Source organism: Ips typographus, linkage group LG1 (assembly GCF_016097725.1).
Source record: "Ips typographus isolate SLU linkage group LG1, UJ_Ityp_2.0, whole genome shotgun sequence".
In the NCBI taxonomy this organism is placed as follows: Eukaryota; Metazoa; Arthropoda; class Insecta; order Coleoptera; family Curculionidae; genus Ips; species Ips typographus.
Genome location: NC_138422.1, coordinates 17,265,675 through 17,290,041, shown reverse-complemented (window position 1 = coordinate 17,290,041; position 24,367 = coordinate 17,265,675). Strand labels below are relative to the sequence as shown.

The 24,367-nt window shown below is 35.0% G+C and overlaps 1 protein-coding gene and 1 long non-coding RNA gene across 2 annotated transcripts; one reads left to right on the top strand and one right to left on the bottom strand.

Moving 5' to 3' along the window:
- LOC145740154 (uncharacterized) lies at positions 1 to 20,002 on the bottom strand. Its single transcript, XR_014181357.1, has 2 exons — positions 19,537 to 20,002; positions 1 to 335 (listed from the first exon to the last, which is right to left on the bottom strand). It is a non-coding gene; the product is annotated as an uncharacterized LOC145740154 (long non-coding RNA).
- Positions 3,452 to 23,950, top strand: LOC145740143 (uncharacterized). The gene is made up of 3 exons (XM_081995520.1): positions 3,452 to 3,685; positions 21,435 to 21,668; positions 23,336 to 23,950. Exons 1-3 carry the CDS (start codon positions 3,625 to 3,627, stop codon positions 23,554 to 23,556), a joined length of 516 nt encoding a protein of 171 aa, XP_081851646.1. The 5' UTR covers positions 3,452 to 3,624; the 3' UTR covers positions 23,557 to 23,950.
- The last annotated feature ends 417 nt before the right edge of the window (positions 23,951 to 24,367 follow it).

The window sequence follows — 24,367 nt, the reverse complement described above, 5'->3', positions numbered from 1 at the left end:
TCTATCTTTAACTTTTTTATTTCTTGTAGCCGTCATTGGATTTTTAGATAAACCTTTTTTTCTAAGTTCAATGCTGCACTTACGATATAATTATGGCTAGATGGTATAAGTGTCTATCCATAATTCAAGAGTTGTTATACAATGGTTGAACCAAAAATTTCCTATGTGCTGGATAGGAAAAGGCAGTCTATTTCAACTGTGTCCCCCGAGGTCTCCTGATAATACACCTCCACCCACCTTTTACTTGTGGGAAATGGTGAAACATTAAGTTTACAAAGCTACGGAAGGATTCGAGATGAACTGGATACTAGAATAAGAGAAGCCAGTATAGCATCCTGGAACAAAGAAACAACAAAGAACAAATTATGAAGGACTAGTTGAAGTAGATCACATTTAAAACTTGATTATTTACATTATGAAAATTGTTGTTACTGTATGTTAAGTTTAATTAATTATGATCATTTATAATAAAAAATGTTTGTGAACAGCAAAACAACATCAAGAGATATAATTTGGTAATCATCTGGAATTGTTTGATTTCTTATAAAATTTGAGAACTGAAATAAATTTTTAACATATTTATCATCTTTGATAAATGAATTTTGTAGAACATTTGAAATATATTTGGTTAAATTATAAAGTGGGGAGCTCACAAAGGATACTATTGGTCTTAATGGCGTATTTTTCTTATGTATCTTACTTAGGTTTGAACCCTGTCCTGTCATTCCCCAAATATCAACAAAAAAATTTATACTACAGCTCTTGTAAACTTTGTAACTTCAAGTTCAAAAAAACAACAATTTTGAGGCTTATATCGGAAATGATTAATATACATACGCAAACAAAAAAACAGCGTAAACCAACGCACAGACATAGAGATACTAAACACAGCATACTTTAACATCATTGACAAACTACTATTCAAAACAAACAAAGACAACTTAATTAACGGTAACGGTGATAAAAAATAAATAGTCTTAGTTATTAATAGTGCACTTAGTCAATAAACAGTGCAACTGTAGCAGTTGGGAACAATTAAAACCATCTTCATCATTTACTATATTGATTTCTTTGATTGATTTGAAACAAAAAGAGTTTCATATTAAAAATCAAAAAGGGGAAAAAATGACAAAAATAAACAAATATATTCAAACCTTAATCAGTTTATGTTTCACCTATACATTATGAACAAATAATACCTTGGAAACGGTGTAGATTATAGTGTTCATAACAACCTGAGGGCATAGTAGGCGGACGTTATCATAACCATGCCATGCCATTTCACTGACTGACAGGACTATCAAAGTCACATCATTCAGGTAAAATAAACACTAAACAACATACCGGTAAAGGTATACCCTACTTTTCAATGCCAGAAACAGTAAATAATTGCTGAATTAGGTGAAACATAAAACATTGTTTGCACCACAAGCGTTAGGGAGAGTATAATGTAAATCAGGCCGAAACCTGTCCCTCGGGCCATAGGCCCTCCGGCTATTTCGGCCTTCAGGACATTATGTTCTCTCTAACGCCCTTGGTACATAAATAGCTATTACTGAATTGCATGCGGAGATCGCAGAACGAATCCCGCAAAATAATTTCATACACTTTATATGTTAATATAAAGTTAGTATATGTTAATATAAAGTGTATAATTTAAGTTTTAAAATGTGACAAGAACGTGAAAGTTTGTGTAATGTATTTTATGTTTGTAAATATAGTACAAGTAACAACCCCGTGTATGTCTCCAAATGTGTCTTAGTACAACAAAAAAAGAGCACACGGAATCAAAAATAACAGGTTGTAAGTAAAACACGTGAGTACTACCCCATTAAAATAGATTTCCAACATTGTAAATCGTAAGCCCTGATGAAGCAAAAATAAACTTTGCGAAACGTTGGCTTTACTGTGAAGTTTTATTGGAAAACATTGATGATCCAACTCCCGAAACCTAACATCAACCATTAAAAATAGAGTTCGTAATATACATATTAAGTTAAGTATAAAATTTAGCATCCGGAGGTAATAAATTAGTGAAATCCGGCACTGAACGGGACTTCCTGAGGGATATTTAAAATCCTAGAAATATACCTGAGATCACTAATTGGGACGTCCTTGTTTCGGGATCAAGAAATCTAACAATCCTTATTTTTCAAAAGAAAAAAAGGCTATCGACCACGTGGCCTTTCTGCCTCTGTATTTATTGCTTGCTTGCACGTGTAAGGTTAACAGAAATGCGATACAGACAGAAGATTTTAACGTGGCTTCTGTGTCGTAGCATTATCGAATATCCCACTTCCCCTAATAAGGAGTTCAAATGTCTTTCTTCCCTTTTCCCCCTACCGCAAGGATAGAAAATGGGGCGCTCAGGCGCCAGCAATCCTGACGAGGTCTTTCTATATAGAAATTGGGGGATATATACTTGGCACTTTAAATCTGAATTTATATTTTTCCAATCAGCAAAATCGTGTTATTACTGAATCACGATTTATTGTTTTAATTATAATTTAGATACTGTAATGTTTATCCGGTTTTATATTTAAGATAATAACAAAAATTAAGATTTTAATGATCTGGGGCTAATCTAAAAAGATAACAAAAATCTGGTCTGGTCCATGTCTCCTCAAAAGTTATCTCAGATCTGAGAGAGTTAACCTATTATTTACGATACAGCTATATTTTGATTTGTTTTAATTTCCAAGTGAAAACAATTACTTTATAAATCGGTTAAATGTTTTGGAAACTATTTGTTTTATTTTCTTTCCGCAATTTAATTTGGTCGTTTTGTGTTGAAAAAATAGTACAAAATTCCGCTTTCCCAACAAACGTTTTTGATGCAATGAGACGAAAATTTCATTTAATAAAAATAATTTTTTTCAGAAGAGCTATTCTGTATCGATATAGTAAATTAATCTTGAAGTAAGTTTGCCATACTCGTGCAAAAAAGTTACTTTCCGCATCTTTTGCGGAAAAGAACACCGTTACAAAATACTGGAAAAATGTATGCGTTTTCAGAAACTGTGTTTGACCATGAAAATAATCGTAAAACTAATGAAAACATATTTTAATTATTTTTGAATACACGCCAATCTATTACCATTCATATAACTATGTATTTAATAACCTGACATAAATGATTCATAAATTTAAAATTAAACTATAAGACAATGATGCCAATGTATGCATTATGGTGGAAAAACGCATAATTGCAGTGTCCTTGGCAACATGTTCCAAAGCTGTAACACTATAATAAGATCATGATGCCATATCGTAGAAATCCGTTTAAAACTTTAAGACCATTATTTCAATGGGACCAATTAATTTTAATTCAAGCTTTATTAAATGGTAAGCGACAGAAACAATTAAAACTTGTACGTATATTATTAGAATAAAGTTAGATATTAGAGAATAAAAACTGTAAATCCTTCGGAAACGAATCTACCCACGTGCCTTGCGATCGTTCGATCCAGATTCAAGGCTCCAAGTATATGTCCGAATCCATAGCATTGCGCACTTTGTTTACTAAAAGTTCTTTCACTTCAAAGCGATTCGGATCAAGGTTTGAAAGCAAAATAGTTTCATTTGCCGGAAAAGAATAACCGACTAATTTTTGAGCTTCTCAATATGACATGGATAGTTTCGTTCTGGAGTTGTTCTTTTTTAATAGTGGTATTTTGTGGATCAGGTACGTTAATAAGTATAATTTAAGTTTTTACGATAAATGTACTAAACGTTTAATATTCAATTATCTTTTTAGTTTGAATGACCTTTTTGCGCTTTTGTTATTAATTCGAAAAAAGTAGCTGCAAATTCCACATAATTAATTGACCCCTTTTTACGTCGCATTTTTTGCACGTTTGATATGTGACTTGATATGGATGATGACTTGATATAAAATTAAGATTTATCCAATTGATGCTAGCGATGTTATTTTTTATCAGGTTGTACAGGGTGGTCAAGGCCCATTTGATTGGGCGATTTGATTTTCGAGTCTCTTGACTTGGACTCAAGTTAAGCCCAGTGGCGGCTCCTCAATAAGTGCACATGTGCACGTGCACTCCCAAATTTTGAGTCCAAAAATGCATGTTTTTATTATAAATCTTATAATGATTGAAATAATTTTCTATTAATACCAAGTATTAATCTTGGAAATAAATAAGCTTTTATTAATAAATAAACGAAATCTGGACGAATTACGGATCACCGCCGCCACCGTGCACCGTGTGCCGTGGTAAAATCAAGTGCACAGCTCCTGGGTATAGTAAATCTGATTGGTCGAACTTCCGCCGTCCGCCCCCTCTGTACCCCGCGACTGTCTAGAGTCAGTCGATGTTTTAAGCTGGCCCGTGTGCACAATTAGATCGTGCACTCGGGGTTTTTCTTATCAGTCACGTGTTATTTTTCTTCGCGACTTTTTAAAATGCTTCCAGTATTTCCTAACGTTAGTGTGCAATATTTGAAAACAATTACATATTTTAAAATTGTAGGAATTTTGGGCGTGGTCTCAAAAAATTTTTCGCCTGCGGCGCTAATTGGCCCTTGTTTTGTGCACTACCCTTCAAATTTACTACGAGCCGCCACTGGTTAAGCCTGAAAAAATGAATATCACGTCAAGTGCATATCATCAATCAAGTATAGTAAAGTAATTCTCTGTCAAATACAATACAATACAATACAAAACTCTTTATTTACAATTGTGTTACAATAATTATACTTTGAAACACAAAACAAATAGCGTCAAAAGGAAAAAAGACATAAAATAAAATGCCGTTACATTTCGGTTTGCAATCCACTATTGAGATAATCGCTCAATGAATAAGGCTCTAATTCTAATACAATTTTATTAATCTTAGTTTTGAACGTTTTCATATTAGATATACATACATTGCACACTTTTGGGCAAATAATTATACAAACGAAGACACATATAAAACGGACTTTTTCTGTAAGTGTTAGTCTATGTATAGGATATTCTATTTTTAGTTTAAATTAATCCTTGTGCTGCAAAAAGAACATTAATGACTCGTGAATAATATATACATAGACACTTAAGATACTCTCTTTTTTAAAAACTCCCCTACAACATTCTCAATATTGCATTTTTTTTAAGCACCTTAATGCTCTTTTCTGAACAACAAACACATCTTGAACTTTACTGCCACTTCCCCAGAATATTATGCCGTATCTTAAAATTGACACAAAATTTGCGGAATATACGACTTTTTGCATTTTCTCACTCATATACGTATTCCACAGCAGATTGAGCTTAACTTTTTAGTTATCATATTGTTACGGTTTGGGCCTACTATACTCGAGTCAGGATGAAACCGATGCGCCGCAATATCTGGCCGGGCGCGTATTAAAGTAGGCCACAGTTAGGAAGCGCCGCACCTGGAAGGTTCGAAGCAAATCGCGAAGCGTTTCGCGGTCATTCTAGAACGTGGTTTGTGAATATAAAAGAAGCGGCGTCGACGTCGGAAAGTAATATAGTGTAGTAGTGAATTTGGTAACGCGGTAAACTTTAAATAGTGGAATAGTTGTGGAATTGTAGTAGTGTTTTTTAGTAGCTGTGTTAATTATTGTACGGAGTGTTTTGAAGTGTAAATAAATTTATTAATTGTTCAGTTAAATTGACTTTGTGTGAACCCACGGGAAAATCGTAACAATTGGTGTCAGAAGTGCGATCAGACTTTAGTGCGACGTGAATTGGAACTAAACTTCGGGTTAGAGACTTGTGTTCAGAACCGGACTAGAGATTTTCGGAACAGTGGTGTGTTAAATTTATTTTATGCCAATAACAAGACGTCAAAGTGCAAACATGGAGGCCCAACTTGCAGCTATTATGGCAATGCTTAAACAAGACAAGGAAGAACGACAACAAGAACAAGAAAGGATTCGACAACAAGACAAGGAAGAACAAGAAAGGATTCGACAACAAGAGAAGGAAGAACAAGAAAGGATTCGACAAGAACAAGAAAGGACTCGACAACAAGAAGAAAGAATTCGACAAGAAGACAGAGAGTGGCAAGAAAAGCGTAATGTAGAAATATTGGACGTTCTAGCGAGGACCAAGACAGAAATCTATGAAATTCGGAATGATGTCGAGATAAAGTTACGCGACTTAGAGCGGAAAATTGACAGCAGAGGAGCCAGCTCTACAGTGATCACCGGAAACGGGCTCAACAAGGTAAAGCCTCCCACATACGACGGTCAAACTTCATGGGCAATGTACCAACTCCAATTTGAGGCCGCTGCAAATGCAAATGGATGGAGTACCAAGGAAATGGCTGTAGCACTAGTAGTGGCATTACGAGGACCTGCATTGGAGCTGTTACAGACGGTGCCTATCGCCCAACGAAGCAACTATGAAGCATTAGTAGCTGCATTAGAACGTCGTTATGGGGATCAACATAAGAAAGGACTGTATCGAACGCAATTAATGGCAAGACAGCAGAAAACTGGTGAAAATCTAGAAGAGTTTGAAACCGAAATTCGTCGCCTTGTGCATCTGGCTTACCCAGCCGTCCCGGATGAAATCCAAGAAGAACTTGTGGCACAGTATTTTGTAGATGGGATTCGAGATCTGGAGGTAAAGAAATGGCTGAAGATGTTCAAAGGGAGCAACAACAGCGAATTACTGGTTCGAGCGCTGGAAATTGAAGCTGCGTGCAATGACTTTCAGCCAGAGACTATTCAAGAGGAGAGAGAACCGCCAGCCGATCATGCTGCTACACCAATGAATAAAATTGAATCAATGTTCGGCCAAATAGTGCAACAAATGGCAGCATTAGGAGATATTCAGTCCACACAATTAGACCGATCACGTCCGATCACTAGAGTGGAATGTTATCGATGTGGACGCAAAGGACACTATAGAAGGAATTGCAGACAGCGGTCTTGTTCTCCAAACCCACAGTGTCGACGAAACCAGGATATCAGAACAAATCACCGGAATTCCTCTGCTAAAAGAAACATTACATGTTATATTTGTGGACGTAAAGGACATTACCAATGGAATTGCAGACAGCAGTCTCGTTTACCGACCCCGCAGAACTGGCGTAACCAGGAGCAGGAAATGAAGAACCCGGAAGGACATTTACCGCGATATGTAGAGGATCGTCAAGCTTTGGATAGTGACTTAAGGTATCGGAAAGGACAAATTCATAATGGTTGGAGGATTGGTCAAATCGCGATGGTGACAGATAAAGAGGCTACAAAAAGAATGAAGAGCAGCGTTTCTAAGGAGGACATAATAAAAGGACAGCGCTCAGACTCTGATTTGAAAGTAATCAGAAGATGGTTGGAGAAGGATTTGAAACCGGATTGGCAACAGATTTCCAGATACGGACCAACAGTAAGGGGTTACTGGTTGCAGTGGAATTCGCTTCGACTGCGAGATGACTTAATTACTCGCAAATGGGAAAGTCCAGACGGAAAACGCTTTGTTTACCAAACGATAGTGTCCAATTCCTGTAAAGAGAATGTGCTGCGAGAACTACATGACAGTCGCGGAGGAGGACACTTTGGAGTAAACCAGACTTTGGCTAGAATAAGAGATCGATTTTACTGGATTAACTTCAGAAAGGACGTTGAGGAATGGTGTAAACGGTGCGACCAGTGTTTCGTTACAGAAGGGATCCATCACAATTCGGGAACTTGAGAGAGAGAAGATGAAACCAAACAACGACCGTATGAAGATGACACTGGACCACAGACCAACTGGTGGCAATTATAAGGAAGGTGATGCTGTGTGGATGTTTCAACCCAGGAGGATCAAAGGATTAAGTCAAAGATGGCAACGACACTGAAAGGGACCTTACAATGTGGTAAAAAGGTTAAACGACGTCGCATACAGAGTCCAACGCAGCCCCAAAGGCAAGATGAAAATTGTCCATCTGGACAGACTCAAGAAATACCAGGGACTAGATGAAGCAGATCGGGACGATCAGCTTTAAGAGGGGGGCAGTGTTACGGTTTGGGCCTACTATACTCGAGTCAGGATGAAACCGATGCGCCGCAATATCTGGCCGGGAGCGTATTAAAGTAGGCCACAGTTAGGAAGCGCCGCACCTGGAAGGTTCGAAGCAAATCGCGAAGCGTTTCGCGGTCATTCTAGAACGTGGTTTGTGAATATAAAAGAAGCGGCGTCGACGTCGGAAAGTAATATAGTGTAGTAGTGAATTTGGGAACGCTGTAAACTTTAAATAGTGGAATAGTTGTGGAATTGTAGTAGTGTTTTTTAGTAGCTGTGTTAATTATTGTACGGAGTGTTTTGAAGTGTAAATAAATTTATTAATTGTTCAGTTAAATTGACTTTGTGTGAACCCACGGGAAAATCGTAACAATATTTATGTGTTCTGTCCAATCAAGAAACTCGTCTATTAGTCCAGGCAATGAATGCTCAAAAACGCGTATAGAGGGAAATGCTTGGAACACAATTTTCGACTTCGTAACTTTGTTTGAACTAGTTAGGGGGTCAACATATCAAAAGTCCCCGCCCGTAGCCCATAAGCCGGCTGAAAGGGGGGGGGGGTTTGAAAGTCTCATTTTCAAAAAGATTCCTGTGGACCGAGGAATCTGGACGAATTAGTACTATAGAGAACATCATATCATTAACAAAAATTACAAACAGAATAGGACCCAAAATACTACCCTGGTTTGAAAGTCTCACTTTCGGTTTTTTGATAATTTCTCGGAAACTATGTGTCCTACCGACAAGACTTCTCTAAACAAAAAGTTTTATTCCGTCAAGTTTTTTGATATCTTGTATAGTTTTCGAGATATCCGCTCTTGAAAGTGTGTAACTTTAAAAAACTATTTTTTTTTTCTTCACGGTCTTGCTCTTTTTGACCGGATAACTCTTTAACCATGCGCCGAAAAGCTGAATGCTGGCTGTAAGGTTTGTTGGTAAGCAAGCAATGGCTAAAATGGTCAATTCAACAATTTCTAACATGAAATTGACTCGAAAAGACCGAGCTCTTCCTCTTTCAACAGTGAACTCATCGGTTCAAATCAACGACAAAAAGATTCCTGTGGACCCATTCTTGCTATTCCGACGTATATCCATCAGCAAAAAAACAGACGAAGATTTAAAGCTATACATGAAATACGAATTAGCCCCGTTCCCATTAGCCTTATTCAGTGAAAGTGGGATGAGGAAAGCGATTAAGTCTGCGCTGTATAAACTATTCAACACTACGACCAAGGATGTACACGTCGCACAGCTACAAATCGTATTTGACGGAAGGCTTCTCCTTTATAGAGTAATTTCGCAAAGAGGTGCAAAGATATCGACAATCTGCAAGATCTACATCCACTTTATGACGAAGAACTACCACGGAAAGACATGTACTGTAGTCTTTGACGTTATTCGTCATTCATCTTAAGCACAAATATAGCAGAACAGCAAAGCGACCGACTCAAGAAATCTATTTCAGCGAAGACACCGAAATAAACGTCAAACAAGAAGATTTTCTGTCAAATCAGTTCATCAAAAGCAGACTCATCAACATGCTTAAGGTGAAGCTTGAGGATAATGGGATTAGGACCCTTCAAGCAGAAAGTGATGCGGACGTTGTGATTGTAAATACGGCTGTGGAAATGTCAGAAACGACAGCCGTCTGCATTCTGGGAGAAGATGTCGACCTCATCGTCCTTTTGATGGCTAAAGCTGATGCGTATAAGGACATTATTTTTATCAAGTCTAGACGTGGAAAGATGAGAGATTCCTTATTCTCGTCTCGAGAGCTTCAGCACCAAGGTTTCAAGGACGTGCTGTTTTTGCATGCATTTACTGGATGCGATACAACATACAACATCTTCCCCATTTCGAAAAAGCAAGGACGCATTTTTGAAGTTGTATCTGAAGTCGCCAGAGATCCAGAAAGCGTCAGCGGTTTATCAGATCCTTTTTCTACCACCGCCTAAGTACAAAAGGCAGATGAAGCCTGTATGTTAAAGTGGTATGAAGCTCCAGCGAGAGGTCTCCCTGACAATAGGGTACCTGTAGGTACAAGTCATTCTTGAAATCGGTGGCCACCATCAAACCTGATATCTCTTATTTTCCTCCCTCCGAAGGAGCAGTTAAACAGAATTCCCTCAGAACTAGGAAATGACCTGCCTCCTCAGATATATGGGTGGAAGATTGAGATCAACTGCCTGGTCCCCGTGCACAGTGAGTTAGCAGCTGCACCGGACAATATTCTTAAAATGATTTTCTGCCGTTGCACGAAGGACTGTGCCAGCGCGAAGTGTGGTTGAAAAAAGTAAGCCTCAAATGTTCCCAAGCATGCCAAAATTGCCAGGGGAACTGCCTGAATGAGGTCCCTCAAGTTGACTCCGAAGATGAAGAGGATCAGGAGGATCCTGTGACCGTTTCTTTACAGGGGTCCGATGGAAAAGACGATAGCGAAACAAAAGACGAAGATCAAAGTCCTTCCCCCCTCAAGAAAGCAAGAAATTAACCGAATTCTTCCTACTGTTCTATGACAATATAGTATATTCTATATTAAGAGCGGAAAGTATATATTTGCCGCTTGCACATGAAATTTGCAGCTTGAGGCGAAGCCGAACGCTGCAATCATGTAAAAGCGGCAAAAGTACTTTTGGCTCGAAATATAGACGATATTTTTTCGACGACTGCTGTGGGGTGGATTAGAAGGACAACTCACATCATTTTCGTCGCTCGAACTCATTGTCACCGATAAATCACTTTGACGGAATGTGGTTATTTCAAACAGGTATGTCAAGCGTTGTTATGGAAACGCCGAAAAAAGTTGGTGACTAGATTGTTAGTAGAAAGCGAAAACGCTCTAGAGCAGAAAATGATTCACTTTCTGCGCACGTGCGGCGAATGACCACTTTCTGCTTTGAAATGGAAGCGTACATGAGGTACTTTCAAAGTCAGTCGTCGAAAAAACTTTTTTTTTACTAGTAGACAGTTGACTCAAAGCTTCAGATTTTACGAACACTGAAACTGCTTTAACATTTGAAAGAGACAATAGATGAAGTAGAGTAGTAAAGAAATATACATTATTGAAAATATTTTCATGCTCTACAACCCTATGGCCAGTATTTAGTTTTTCGGTGCATGGTAAAGATTTATCCGATCAAAAAAAAAAAAACAATAAAATATAAAAAATTATAAACTTTTATGAGCGGATATCTCAAAAACTATACAATATATCAAAAACTTCGATGGAATAAAACTTGTAGAAAATTTAATCAGCTTTCATTTTGTATAGAGAGGTCACGTCGGTAGGATATATAGTTTCCGAGATATAAGCAAAAAACCGAAAAATGAGACTTTCAAACTCCCCCCCTCCACCCGTCTCAAGGGCTTGAGGCGGGGACTTTTGATATGTTGACCTCCTAACTAGTCCAAACAAAGTTACGAAGTCAAAAATTGTGTTCCAAGCATTTCCCTCTATATCTTTTCATTGCCTGGACGTTGATGTATTGTGTTGTGATGTATCGTTGATGTGTAAACCTAGAAATTTTATAGGTACTTGCTTCAATATTAAGTTCTTCATCAAGAGCAGTCAAACTTTGTGGCGTTTGAGTTTTTGATAATTTTGTTCAAAACAAAAACGCATTGGTCTTATCCTTATTTAAAATAAGCTTATTTTCTGCAAACCACTTGTTGGCCTCAGTTAATATTATTTCACCTTTGTATTTTAGCTGCGTCAAATCATTTCCCCCTACTGTTAAATTTGTTTCATCTGCGTAACATGTGATATTTTCTGAGTGACAGTGTACTATAGAGAACATCATATCATTAACAAAAATTACAAACAGAATAGGACCCAAAATACTACCCTGTGGTATGCCCAATCTATTATACAAAGTTTTAGACATATGCGAATCTCCATTTTTAAATATTTTTACCTTTTGTTCCGGATGAAACACATAGGATTCAAACATACCTAATGCACTTCCCCTGACACCGTACAGCTCCAACTTTTTAACCAGTAACCCCCCGTCAATGCAGTCATAAGCTTTTGACAAATCTTTTTGTAAACTGAAAAATTGTTGAGTGCTGATTTTTTTGAAATATATCCGTGTTGATACGGGTTGAATAGCCGCCATTTGTTGAAAAAATCAATTAGTCTTTTAGACATGACAAGCTCAAATATTTTTGAAAAAGTTGGAAGCAGACTAATTTCCGAGTCTTAACTGACTCGGAAATATCCCATGCTTGATAGAGTTATTAATAATTATAAAGCACAAAACACTGTATATAATCGGAATTACCATTTTAATGAGACATGTTGGGATTTCATCTATACCACTACTATACTTATTCTTTAATTGTTTTGATAAGTCAAAAATTTCCGAGTCAGTTACTGGTGCGAGAAACGTTGAATGTTTATTTCGATCGATATTTAGATGTATTTCACAGTGAGGTAAATTAGAATCTAGCATGTTTAGTAGATTGGGAACAATCGATAAAAAATGTTGGTTATATTGATCTGCAAGTTTATTACGATCTCCTTCGGGAAAAGATCTGTTCTATTTCATGCCTTTATTTCCAGTCACTTCATTACAAATAGACCACATTGTCTTCATCTTGTTGTCAGACAATCTTATTCTTTCGTTGTATATTTTCGATCGCGCTATCATACTCTTTTTTCGTGTTTCTATAAATGTTCTGGTAGGCACTGTTATGGCGGTTTAAAGTAAGGAAAAAGTTTTATCTATTTTTACAATCTTTAATCTGCTGATTATCTTTATATTTATATTTCTTTTTTGTGTCAGTGTTCAAAAGTTTTAAGGGAAAACTCTTGTTGAACAATAGAATAAAAATATTCATACAATTTTGCCATTATTTGTCTACATCAGACTTGTTGGTTTCATATACTTCCGACCAATTTTAATTACTTAAAACTTCTAAAAATTTATTTTTGCTTTCATAGGAAAATAGTCTTTTATATACCAAATTCCCTTCATACACGGTTTTACTATTTAAACTTAATTTTTGAGCAGCATGATCGGAAATATACGCCTCCACCACTACCCTTTTGATAAATACGAAATTTACAAAAATATTATCTATGCATCTTTCTGAAATGGCAGTAATTCTGGTGTTCTCAAAAATGGTCTGTTCTAAATTAAATGACGAGAGAACTGATACAAAATCAGACTTGTCTTTGTTTGGCTTTAAAAGTTTAATATTAAAATCACCTGCAAGTAATATGTTTTTGTCTTCACCAACTATACTACATAAGAAATTTTCGATTCTGCTCAGAAATACTTCCATACTGTCAGTTGGCGGTCTATAAATAGATACAATTAGTAGAGACGTATCATACATCCTGCATTCTACAGCTGCCCATTCAAACTCATTTTTAATTGCTAGTCAGTTAAGATTATTTCTAGACTTAAATTCTACGCTTTTATGTACATACACAGCACTTCCTCCATGTTCGTTATGCTCTCTGTAAAAACACGCTCCCAAAGTTTTCCAATCCAAAGGTTTCTAAATCACTTAAGGTTTTCAACAGAGTTTCCCAATGATTGTATATTTTGGTGTATAACACTAATTGGTACACTTTTAACTTCTCTGGAAATTTTGGTTTGTCTGATGGTAGTTATTTGATTATTACGCTCTTCATCTATAAAAAATTATTGTAATTAATATTTGCTTTAAACCTAGTAGCTTCTTCAGAGAGACTGGGCACGATTTGCTTCTAGCTGAGTAGTTTATGTCTCCAGATCCGGATTTAACCTTGATACAGTTCGGACACTTAAGATTCAACTTTGCAATCTTTGGCATGATGTTCTCCCCCGCATTTATGACAGCGTTCATTTTCAGAGCAGTATTTGGCTATGTGACCAAATCCTCTGGATTTAGAACATATGGCCAAATTGAAATATTCCTGTACGTATACTCTTACCAAACCGAAAAACACTTTTTCAGGAACCATTTATCTACCTGAGGGGATGCCTGAAGAAACCAATTCTCCTTACAATTTCAATTTTATTTGTTGAGCTATACCCAAGATCGTTTGTAATTTCACTGTCAAGATTTTGCAGCTCCTCTAGAAACTCTTCTTGTAAAAAACCTTTTTCTATTCCTGTTAACATGAACATCGGTTTTTCTTCGCCCAATTCCTTCAACTTAATGTTTTTGTTGTCTTTTAGCACCATTTGTGACTGTTTTTGTTGCTCTTTATCAAAACTTTTTACTATAATGCTTACGTCTGTTGTTTGCTGTAGGTATGCTTAAGTTGGGTTATTGCATGATTTGGGTTTTCAATATTTTTCAATTCAGTTTCGTTTCATGTTTTTTTTATAGTAGGTAGAGTTGTCCATGGAAGATTGTCTTTGTCCTGAGAAATTGTTGAGTCATTATTTTTTGTTGTCCCTTTGACTGTTGCTTTTTGAGGTACAGTTTTAAGTATGTCGGAATATCCTGTTTTTCTGGTATGTTCTGCAGTCTCATCATATCTCTGTATCTCATTTTTTAAAATTATGTTGGTCTTTTCTAAAGTGCTATACTGAAATACTATTCTTGTTATTAGCTTATGTAAATTAGTGTGTGCTTGTCTTAGACAGTTTTGATCATTTTGGGGCATGTCTGAGCTGTTTGTTATAGTGTCAATTATATCCAGATTATTAAATAGTTCCAGAATAATATCTTCATTGAGGTACGTGAGTTGTAGCTCTCCTTGATTTTCAACAAAAAGTCTTTTGTTATTTACATGAAAATCTGGACTGGAGCTTGATCTATTCCTTTTGCAGCTCTGCACTTCAAGTTGAATTTTTGCCACTTAATTTTTCTTTTACTAGAGTTTGCTTTATCGTATTTTTGGGTTTGAAAATTTCATTGTCACTATTTGCTGAGTTGTTTGCAACTTTAGTCCTATCCTGTATATTGATATGTTCGTCCACTTTACTATCGGAAATTCCTGGCATATTTTGTTTTTGTTGTTTTGATGTTCCTTTATCTGGGTATGCCCCTATCTGTTCTTTTTTTGTATTTATATTATTTTCGATAACCAAGTTAATTTCTTCTGTCGGCATAGTATCTAATAAAAAGTTCCTAGTTTTCTCAGTTTTTCTTGCATTTTTCTTCCTACCATCACTTTGCTGAGACACACAAAACACTTTGAGAAAAAAAATAGATTGTCTTTCTACTATAAATCACGAAATTTAAGAAAATTCAGGAGGCGATATATCGCACGTATGTCACAGAAGGTTTTCTTATATTCTTCCTGTGGGACGTTAAGGACATTTTATTTAAAAATTGCACTTTTTATATTTTAAATAGGATAAATGTGTATTATTGTGATAATGCTAATATTATTTTGTCGTAATTGCTGGTTTTAAACGTGACCCACCGGTGGAACACGACGGCTCTTGGAAAACGGTATCAAACTTGTTGCAGCATTTTTTTTTTTAAACCAAATTAAAAATACTGCGATACATTGTAGTTACTTATATCTATTTATAAGTAAACAAGAACAGAAATATTTTAGCATTATATGTAAATCTCAAAATTGCGAATTCTGCAAAACCACGCTGCTCATACAAAGAAGAACCCGTAGTACAGCCGTAGATCCAAATTCAAAGATTTTTTAAATAAACGTAGCTTTCTATAAGTAATAAGACATACAATAGTCCATGCCCCAGCGGTGGCCACATAGGTCTAGTAAAAAAACCGCGCGTGACCTACATGGGGGTCATGATGTCGCCAACGTGTTAAATAGTGGCAAAACTATATCACTTTACTTATGTTGACTAATTAATACTTGATACATAATAAAAATAAATAATAAATATATATAATAAAAATTATACTTCTAAATTAATATGCTTTGGTAGTTAAAAAAGCTAACTTTGAATTCAAATGACTTCACCTAATTAGCTTTAATCTGTAATATTGGTTTGTGATTTCATAACCTGAGTCAAATTTTCTACTTATTTGTTGCTCAAACTGCCAATAAAGACAGTCCGAATAAAAAAGTAGTAAGTATCAATCATAAAAAAATAGCTTACCATTTTCCAAGTATCAAGTAATTTGAAAATATGTAGAGGATGATAGCTAGAAAATACCAAAATCTCTATTTTATAAATATCTCCTATGTTAGATGAATTTGGTGAATCAATTTGACTACTAATCTCTGGAAGTAAATAATTTTTTATAAATTACTTATAAAATTTTTGACACCTCAAAGGTAAAAATATTACTGGGAGATTAAAATAAGTCAAAGTTAAAATAACTCAAAAACTTAACCTAAGAATTTGCAGACCGTGTTGCTCTATCTTCATTTGATTGATGACTGTTGCTTTTTTATTTTCAACCAGATATTATTTTATCAAACCAATAACCTTCTGTTCAATATCAATACATAATTAAATAACTCAAAGTCGAGAAGAAAAGTAGTGACTTTTCTGACAAAATAGCCTCTTGACTGAGAGACAGTAACAATGTATTACATACTCAGGTGGAAAGTGTTTAATTTCTGTGGAGAAATTAAAAAAATCGCATAGACGAAGTCGAGGTAAATTTTATCTGGAGACTAAAATAAAACTTTCCACCGAGGTTTGTATAATAACACAGATCAGAATCCTAGCAAACTTTTAATAAAATATCCAGTTGAAATATTGATCACTAATATGCCTCGAACAATATGTAGTATCGGTACGAGCAGTTATAACCTCAACCATAATAAACGACGTGTGATTTATTTAATAGTTATTTATACAACAAGTGAATCAAACCATTTTTTATTCACAAAAAGAACAATTAACCTATAATTAAGGCCTAAGTTCTTGGATTGAATAAACAGGTTTGAATCACGTGTTTTATACAATATTTTATTAAATTTCGACGTACTATATTAAAAAAAAATAAAATTACAATTCTATTATATTTGCACCGCGCCTCGTAGATGTAACATTGATGTTTGTTTGTTTACATCTGTAAATAAACGACAATGTCATTTAGAGTGATTTCATTTTTTTTTAAACCTCTAGTGAAAAAAAAAATAGTTTTTCCACTACTAACATGATAAACATACCATTATTGACCGATTAGTAACTTGAAAAATTAGTTTTCTCTACCTTAATGGTCATTGTTGACCTAGGTCAAAAATAGACTCAAATCTCTAGTTCTAGTCTGGAACTAACACAATAAAAAAATAAATATTATTGACCTAAGTAAATAATAATGTCAACGTCTATTAAGATATGACATATGAAATATACTTGACAGAGACAGATAAATTAGGTTGTCTCTTCATTTTGCTATTTTGTTGTTATCCTAAATTTTGTTAATAGTGGAAAAAACGCTATATTATCCACGGTTAAGACAGATTTTATTGACAGCTTTTATGTCTTAAATCCCTCGTCGCTTTGCTCCTCGATATTTCAACTTGACATACGGTTAATAAAAGCTTCTGTCTAAACCTTAGTTAATAATATACTATTAAATCGTTGCTAAGCGTTGAATAATTGTTAATATTCAAATTCAATAAAATTTTGAAAACGTCATTATTGTGTAATTTTAATATTTTGGACTAAAAAGTTTCTTAGCATGCTTTTAACATGGAGATTTCGGTGGACGAGGTATTGCAGAAGTCGTGGAAGAAAGTTTGTTAACTGTAAAAAGTAAGCCTAGATATGAAAAGTTCAATACAGGTTGGTCCATTTTTAAATATCAACAATTCACCATTTGATAGCCCATCAAAAAAATAAGTTGACATGCGTTATGTCATTTTTGTAAAAAGTGCTTCCTAGAGGAAGAAGATACAGTCCCCCTAATTTCAGTTTAAAAATTGTTTTTTTTTTCATAACTGTCTGACCATTGGAGCAATTTTGATCAAATTTGGAACAAGCACTTATGAAACTAATATTCATTATGTGATGTTAATGACGTTTGTCAGAATTGATTAGTTGCGTAGATACAGGGGGTTGGTTTTCATTTTCCTTCCTTATTTTCTTCGTCACTAGACATTTTACAAAAATGACACTTTTAAATTCCTTGTTCAGTTTGGAAAATAAAGTATTTCTGGTAAAATTCTGATCTGAAACTTCGTCTACGAGATAAGTGAGCTATTACGTTTTAAAACACACAAAAAACTGATATCTGGGCGGGCAAAAATTGGATAAAAAGAAGTAGTAGTCCATATTCTTTCAGTGGAGTTGTATGACTACGAAAGGAGTTGTAAACCTTCAAAGGATAAGGCCTTCTCAACTAGTTTCGGAGATATAAATGGCCATCTTCAGGAGCTCAAATCGTAAATCAAAGCGCCGGATGTCTTTTTAAAAGGGGAGTGAGACCCATGTTGTTAAGAATCAGTGAATTTAAAAAATAGTTTAAAGGGGGAAATAAGCTCATTATGGAGAAAAATACTGACACTACATACTAAATTCACTAACAGTATTTTTAATTAAACTAAACCTATTTTCCTCCTCTCCATGTCCGATCGCACCCAAGCCATGAAGCCCCGCACGGTCACACTACCACAGTGACAAAAAGGGAAAGTCTCCCCTATTTTAATCTGTTCAATGTCCAACTTGTGAATGTCCACCGCGGTTTTTGTTGTGTGACGTCACTTTCGTGTCTATTTGGTCTCCTTCGGATAAACATGCAGTTTTTACATCATTCAACTTCCTTGGGTATTGATTAAGTTTTTTCCCCCTTCAAGAATAAAAAACCAAGCAACTAGCTTCTTCTCTTTGACATCAACACTGGGTTTTGATTAAGTTTTTTTCCCCTTCGAGAATAAAAAACCAAGCAACCTGTCACCTCAGAACCAGAACTGGGTTTTTTGATCAAGGTTTTTTTCCCCCGTGTAGAATTAAAAAACCACCTTAGTACATCTGGGTTCAGCTGTCCCCCCTTGTAGAATGACAGCCAGCAAACTAGTGATCTAGTTAAGCCTCTGAAGATGGGTGTCTGAATACACCCGAAACATGTTAGGCAGATAACAACTTAGTATTAATATATATTTGTGGAGATCGACTCTGAGTTTTGCTTTCACTTAAACCTATTTTGTTAGGGCTAGGGATGGCTCTATGGGGGAGAGATATGAAATTCAATCTACCATCCGCAGTAGAGGCGATCAGACAGGAAACAAAATGGAGATTGGAGTTTTTGAAGATGGCTATTTATATGTCCGACTAGTTGAGCAGGTGTTATCCTTTGAAGGTTGAAATGAAGTATTCGTAAAAATTGGATAGTTTATGTTATAAACATTGAACTGCAACAGTGGTTCCTTCTTCACAAAATAAGTAGACATGCATGTTGTCATTTTTTAAAAGAACTCGTTTCCAGGAAGATACAGCCCTCTAAAGTTTAGCTTCAAAATTGGTGTTTTTTTGTCGAAATTCTGAGAGCGTTGAAGCAATTTTAAATAATTATTTTAAGTTTGATGACAAATTTTACCATCAAATATACGGCCTTGGAATGGGAAATTGCCTCTCACCTATTTGTTCTGATATAGTAATGGCAGAACTACAAAACACTTGCATAAAAAAATTACCGTTTGAGCTACCATTCTTCAAAAGGAATATGGACGATATAATTACCTGTATACCTAAAAACGCAAGCACAACACTTCTAGAGGTGTTTAATGATTTTCACTCTCGGTTACATTACAGTCGAAGAAGAAAACAACGGATCAATAGGCTCCCTAGATCTGAAAATTATAAGAAACGTGTCACGTGTCAAAAGGTGTTTACAAACTCTCAAAAAAATCATTTTTTTTCGAAAATATCTTATCTTTTCATACTCTCTGTATGTATGGTAGGTGCTTGTTGATTTTTATACTCACAGGGCGGGTAGCAGGTAGAGTGACATATTTTGATTTGGCTCACAAAATGTCGATTTATACTATTAATGAAGCTTGAAATGGAGGTCACTTTGAACAATTCATTTAAAAAAACATTTTTTTTGTACTTAACTCTCTCGATATAAAGATAATATTACAATTTTGACCACCGTGTTTTCTTGCTACACCCAATTTTACCTTCTACCTGCTCTGTCAGTATAAAAAACAACAAACACCTACCATATGTACACTAGGTACAATAGGTACAGGAAGTATGGAAAGATAAAATATTTTGGAAAAAAATATGATTTTTTGCTAGTTTTTAATAAATTTTTAGACCGAATTGGTGATCTTACTTAAGCTTCAGGGTACTAAATGTAAAAATATAACATAGTCTAACATGGGCTTAAAAATTTAATACTTGCGCGAAATCCTATGTTGCGCGTTAAAAAACGCACTGTATACAGGGTAGTCCAGTTTTAAATGTCAATAATTCAACATTCGATAGCCCATCCAAAAGTTGACATGTATTATGTCATTTTTGTAAAAAATGCTTCCTAAGAAAAAACAGTCCTCCAAATTTCAGTTTAAAAATTCGTTTTTTTGTCATAACTGTCAGATTGTTGGAGCAATTTTGATCAAATTTAAAACAAGCCCTTATGAAATTAATACTCATTATGTGATGTTGATGAAGTTTGTCAAAATTGTCTAGTTGCGTAGATACAAGGGAATGGTTTTCATTTTCCCGCTTTAATTTCTACGTCATTTTTTTTTTAAATTTCGTGTTCAATTTGGAAAAGAAAGTATTTTTAGTAAAATTATGATTTGAAACTTCGTCTACGAGATAATGGGCTTATCCCACATAACGTAAAACTGCGTTTCAATGCATATAAATCGGGAAGCTTAGTCTGAAATGTCGAAATTTGTAGTTTATTTACAAAAAAGAAGGTCTTTTGGTAATTTACAGGAAATGCGCAAATAAATAAAGGTAAATAAATTCAAATTGACGGTTTTGCCGCGTATATGACGTAGACGACTTTCAGCAGTTTTATTGGCTATGGCTGATGCTTGACAGAATCTTCCGATCAGCTGATTTATAACCTCAAAGTCAAGTCACGAGTGAAGTCCGCAGAGTGCAATGTTGTGCCAAATAACATGTTTTATAGCACAACACGACAAGTTTTTTATTTCACTGGACAAAAAGTAATTTGATGTCAATTTGACATAATGTCTTTAGTCTAATGTTATTGTTAGAAACTTAAAAACTGTAAACACTGAGATTTTTGAGATTTTTTTTTGGAGCAATTTTACCGCTCGTTAAAATTGCTCCAAAGGTCTGACAGTTATAGCAAAAAAAACGATTTTTTAAACTAAATTTTGGAGAAATTTGAAATCTTAGATTTTCCTTAGGAAGCGTTTTTAAGCAAAATGACATAATGCATGTCAACTTATTTTTAGATGAACTATCGGATAGTCGATTATTAACTGGACCACCCTGTATAGAATCCTTATCGACATATTTCTAATACGAATACACCTTCATGTTGAATCACCTTGTATGTTTGATATTCTGTATCTACCCTGTAAGATTTTAAATTGCTTAACTAATAATTGCTGATTAGAAACATTTATTATGTTTACACGTATTGATTTTAGGGCAGGCAAAAACGGTGAAGTGCTATCTTTGTTCGACAAAAGTTAATGAAACTGGTTGTCTCTATCCTGAATCCTATGGCATGCCACTGGTTCACTGTGATGAAAGTGCCCTGCATCAAACTACACGTATGGCAAACGAGATTAGACCTGTTACTTACAACAAAGTGTTTGCAGTAGACACCGCCGACCTGTCCCGTCATTTGGCACTGGATTGTTTAAAAGTTGTAACAAAAGGTAATTTTAAAATTTTAAAGCAAATCAATAATGTGCTCAGAAAGCTATTTATGTTACCGGTTAGGAAATGTTTGATTTTATGTAAGTAATACATTTCTAGCGAGTTGCGAAATGAAGAGGAGTTACATTTCCAAACGTGTTCCAAGGTAAACATTTTTTTATAGAATATAATTATTTACGTAATAAGGGCTGAAAGAAGAAGATTACGCCCGCGGCCGAAGTTGGAGACCCGACGAGAAGCAGGGAGTCTTTATTCGGTCAAGAAAGTGGTTCTTCTTTCGGTCCAGGGTACGTACAACGTTTTACGCACAAATTGTTTTTCTATAAATAAAACAAGAGTAATGCTCTTTAAATTTTATTTAAAAAAATTGACTATCAGTAAACATTATCCGGCTACAATACACAGTTATGTTAGTTGCCTAACATGTCAATCAAACTAATTGGCAGAGTGTCACCGTTAGAATATAATTGGAAGTTATTTTTTACTTTACCGTCTTAGGGCGTAAAATCATGGTTAACATTTTGCCTATTTGTGCGTAAAAATCGTTCTATTGTTTCTACCAAAAAAATAAAAAAAGTTTATATAAGCATAGGTGAGCACCATTTTGTAGGGTAATTCAAATTCGACCCTCACCTTTGAGATTTTGGAAACTATAAGAGATACGAGAAAGTTTTAATTGAGACAAAGTTGCGCAATTTAAAGCTCAATCAAGCGCAGTTTTAATTTTTTTTATTTTCTGAGTACTTCCGAAGATATCTGAAATAGTATATTCTATATTAAGAGCGGAAAGTAGATATTTGCCGCTTGCACATGAAAATTGCAGCTTGAGGCGAAGCCGAACGCTGCAATCATGTAAAAGCGGCAAAAGTACTTTCGGCTCGAAATATAGACGATATTTTTTCGACGACTGCTGTGGGGTGGAGTAGAAAGGACAATTCACATCATTTTCGTAGCTCGAACTCATTGTCACCGATAAATCACTTTGACGGAATGTGTTTATTTCAAACAGGTATGTCAAGCGTTGTTATGGAAATGCCGAAAAAGTTGGTGAGTAGATTGTTGGAAGAAAGCGAAAACGCTCTAGAGCAGAAAATGATTCCCTTTCTGCTCTCGCGCGGCGAATAACCACTTTCTGCTTTTAAATGGAAGCGTATTCTACATGAGGTACTTTCAAAGTCAGTCATCGAAAAATTAGAATTTTGGTTTTTATTTATTTCTATCCCTATTTGAAGAGATATCCCAAAACTAGGAGCATCTTTTCATTGCCACTTTTTCCCAGCTATTTGATGATGGATTCATATTTGCCGCCCGACGTTTCGTTTTTTGTGTATACAGCTTAAGAGATATTTTGGAAACTGACAAACCGGAATATAGCCTCTCGATTAATGAGTCGAATCAATACCCCAAACCGTACATCTTGTTTTGTTTTCGAAATATTTTAACTCAAACATACCTACTCAAAAATCTGGGCGGTCAGCTTAAATTGGCCTGCACTTTAGATTTATGGCTGGAACGAAATAGTAGGCGATCCGCCTGCTTTAAAAGACTGATAAATTAATCTAAATCTATTCGTTGCATAAAATCAACTTTACCTTAACGGGTCACATAAGTAGCTATTTTATGTATGAAATTAACCAATAGTTTTAACATAATGTTTCGTTTTTAGTTGGAAACAGAGATTTTACGTTAAGAGGATGTCAGTTAGCTGAACAAGACAGCCTCGACATTTGCCACAAAATTAAGAAAGCTGATGAAGAATTTCTGAAGGTACAACACTGTTCGAGATGTGGAAGTAATCGCTGCAACACTTCTTCCAATTTAAGTGGTAATCGTTACACCGTATTAACAATATTACCTCTCTTATTGTCATCGTTCATCCGTGTTTAAAGAATAAATGTAGTTTAAACTGATTTAGATTGTTCACGCTGAATAATTGTATTTAAATATGTAACTACATAGATATATAGACAGATGTAACATTATGTTTTAAAACAACGATATAAGATTCGTGATTTAGGCTGATTTGTGCCTATAAAACAAATTTAATACAATCTGGAACAAATGCCTTAACCTAATAATTTATTATTATTTTATAAAACATGTTCGACTGACATTGAGGCTAGCTCGTTATAATAATAATTAGTAAGTAACATTTATTGTCGTTTTCTGCATCATAAAGTTTTTTTATTATTATTGCTTTACTTTAATTACTAAATGCAAATTCTCAAGTTTTATATAAAATAATAACGAATATAAAAATAAAATAATTGTACCTAGTAAATGACACTTTCTTTTGCGTTGTAACACTCCAGTTATAATGTTACACAACATTTTTTTATAGAATATAATTATTTACGTAATAAGGGCTGACCCGACGAGAAGCAGGGAGTCTTTATTCGGTCAAGGAAGTAGTTCTGTTTCAGTGTAGGGTACGTACAACGTTTTACGCACAAATTGTTTTTCTATAAATAAAACAAGAGTAATGCTCTTTAAATTTGATTTAAAAAATTTGACTATCAGTAAACATTATCCGGCTAATAATTGTACCTAGTAAATGACACTTTCTTTTGCGTTGTAACACTCCAGTTATAATGTTACACAACCTTTTTTACACCGTTTGTACACCGTTGCGATTTAACTACCTACTTCTGGATAATTGAATTATGAATTTCCAGGAATTATGTCTAGTTAATAACAA

Coding starts and splice junctions, on each gene's coding strand:
- LOC145740143 (XM_081995520.1), top strand. CDS start 3,625: ATGACATGGATAGTTTCGTTCTGGAGTTGTTCTTTTTTAATAGTGGTA. Junction 3,686..21,434: donor AGTGGTATTTTGTGGATCAG/GTACGTTAATAA, acceptor TATTGATTTTAG/GGCAGGCAAAAACGGTGAAG. Junction 21,669..23,335: donor TTTAAAAGTTGTAACAAAAG/GTAATTTTAAAA, acceptor TTTCGTTTTTAG/TTGGAAACAGAGATTTTACG.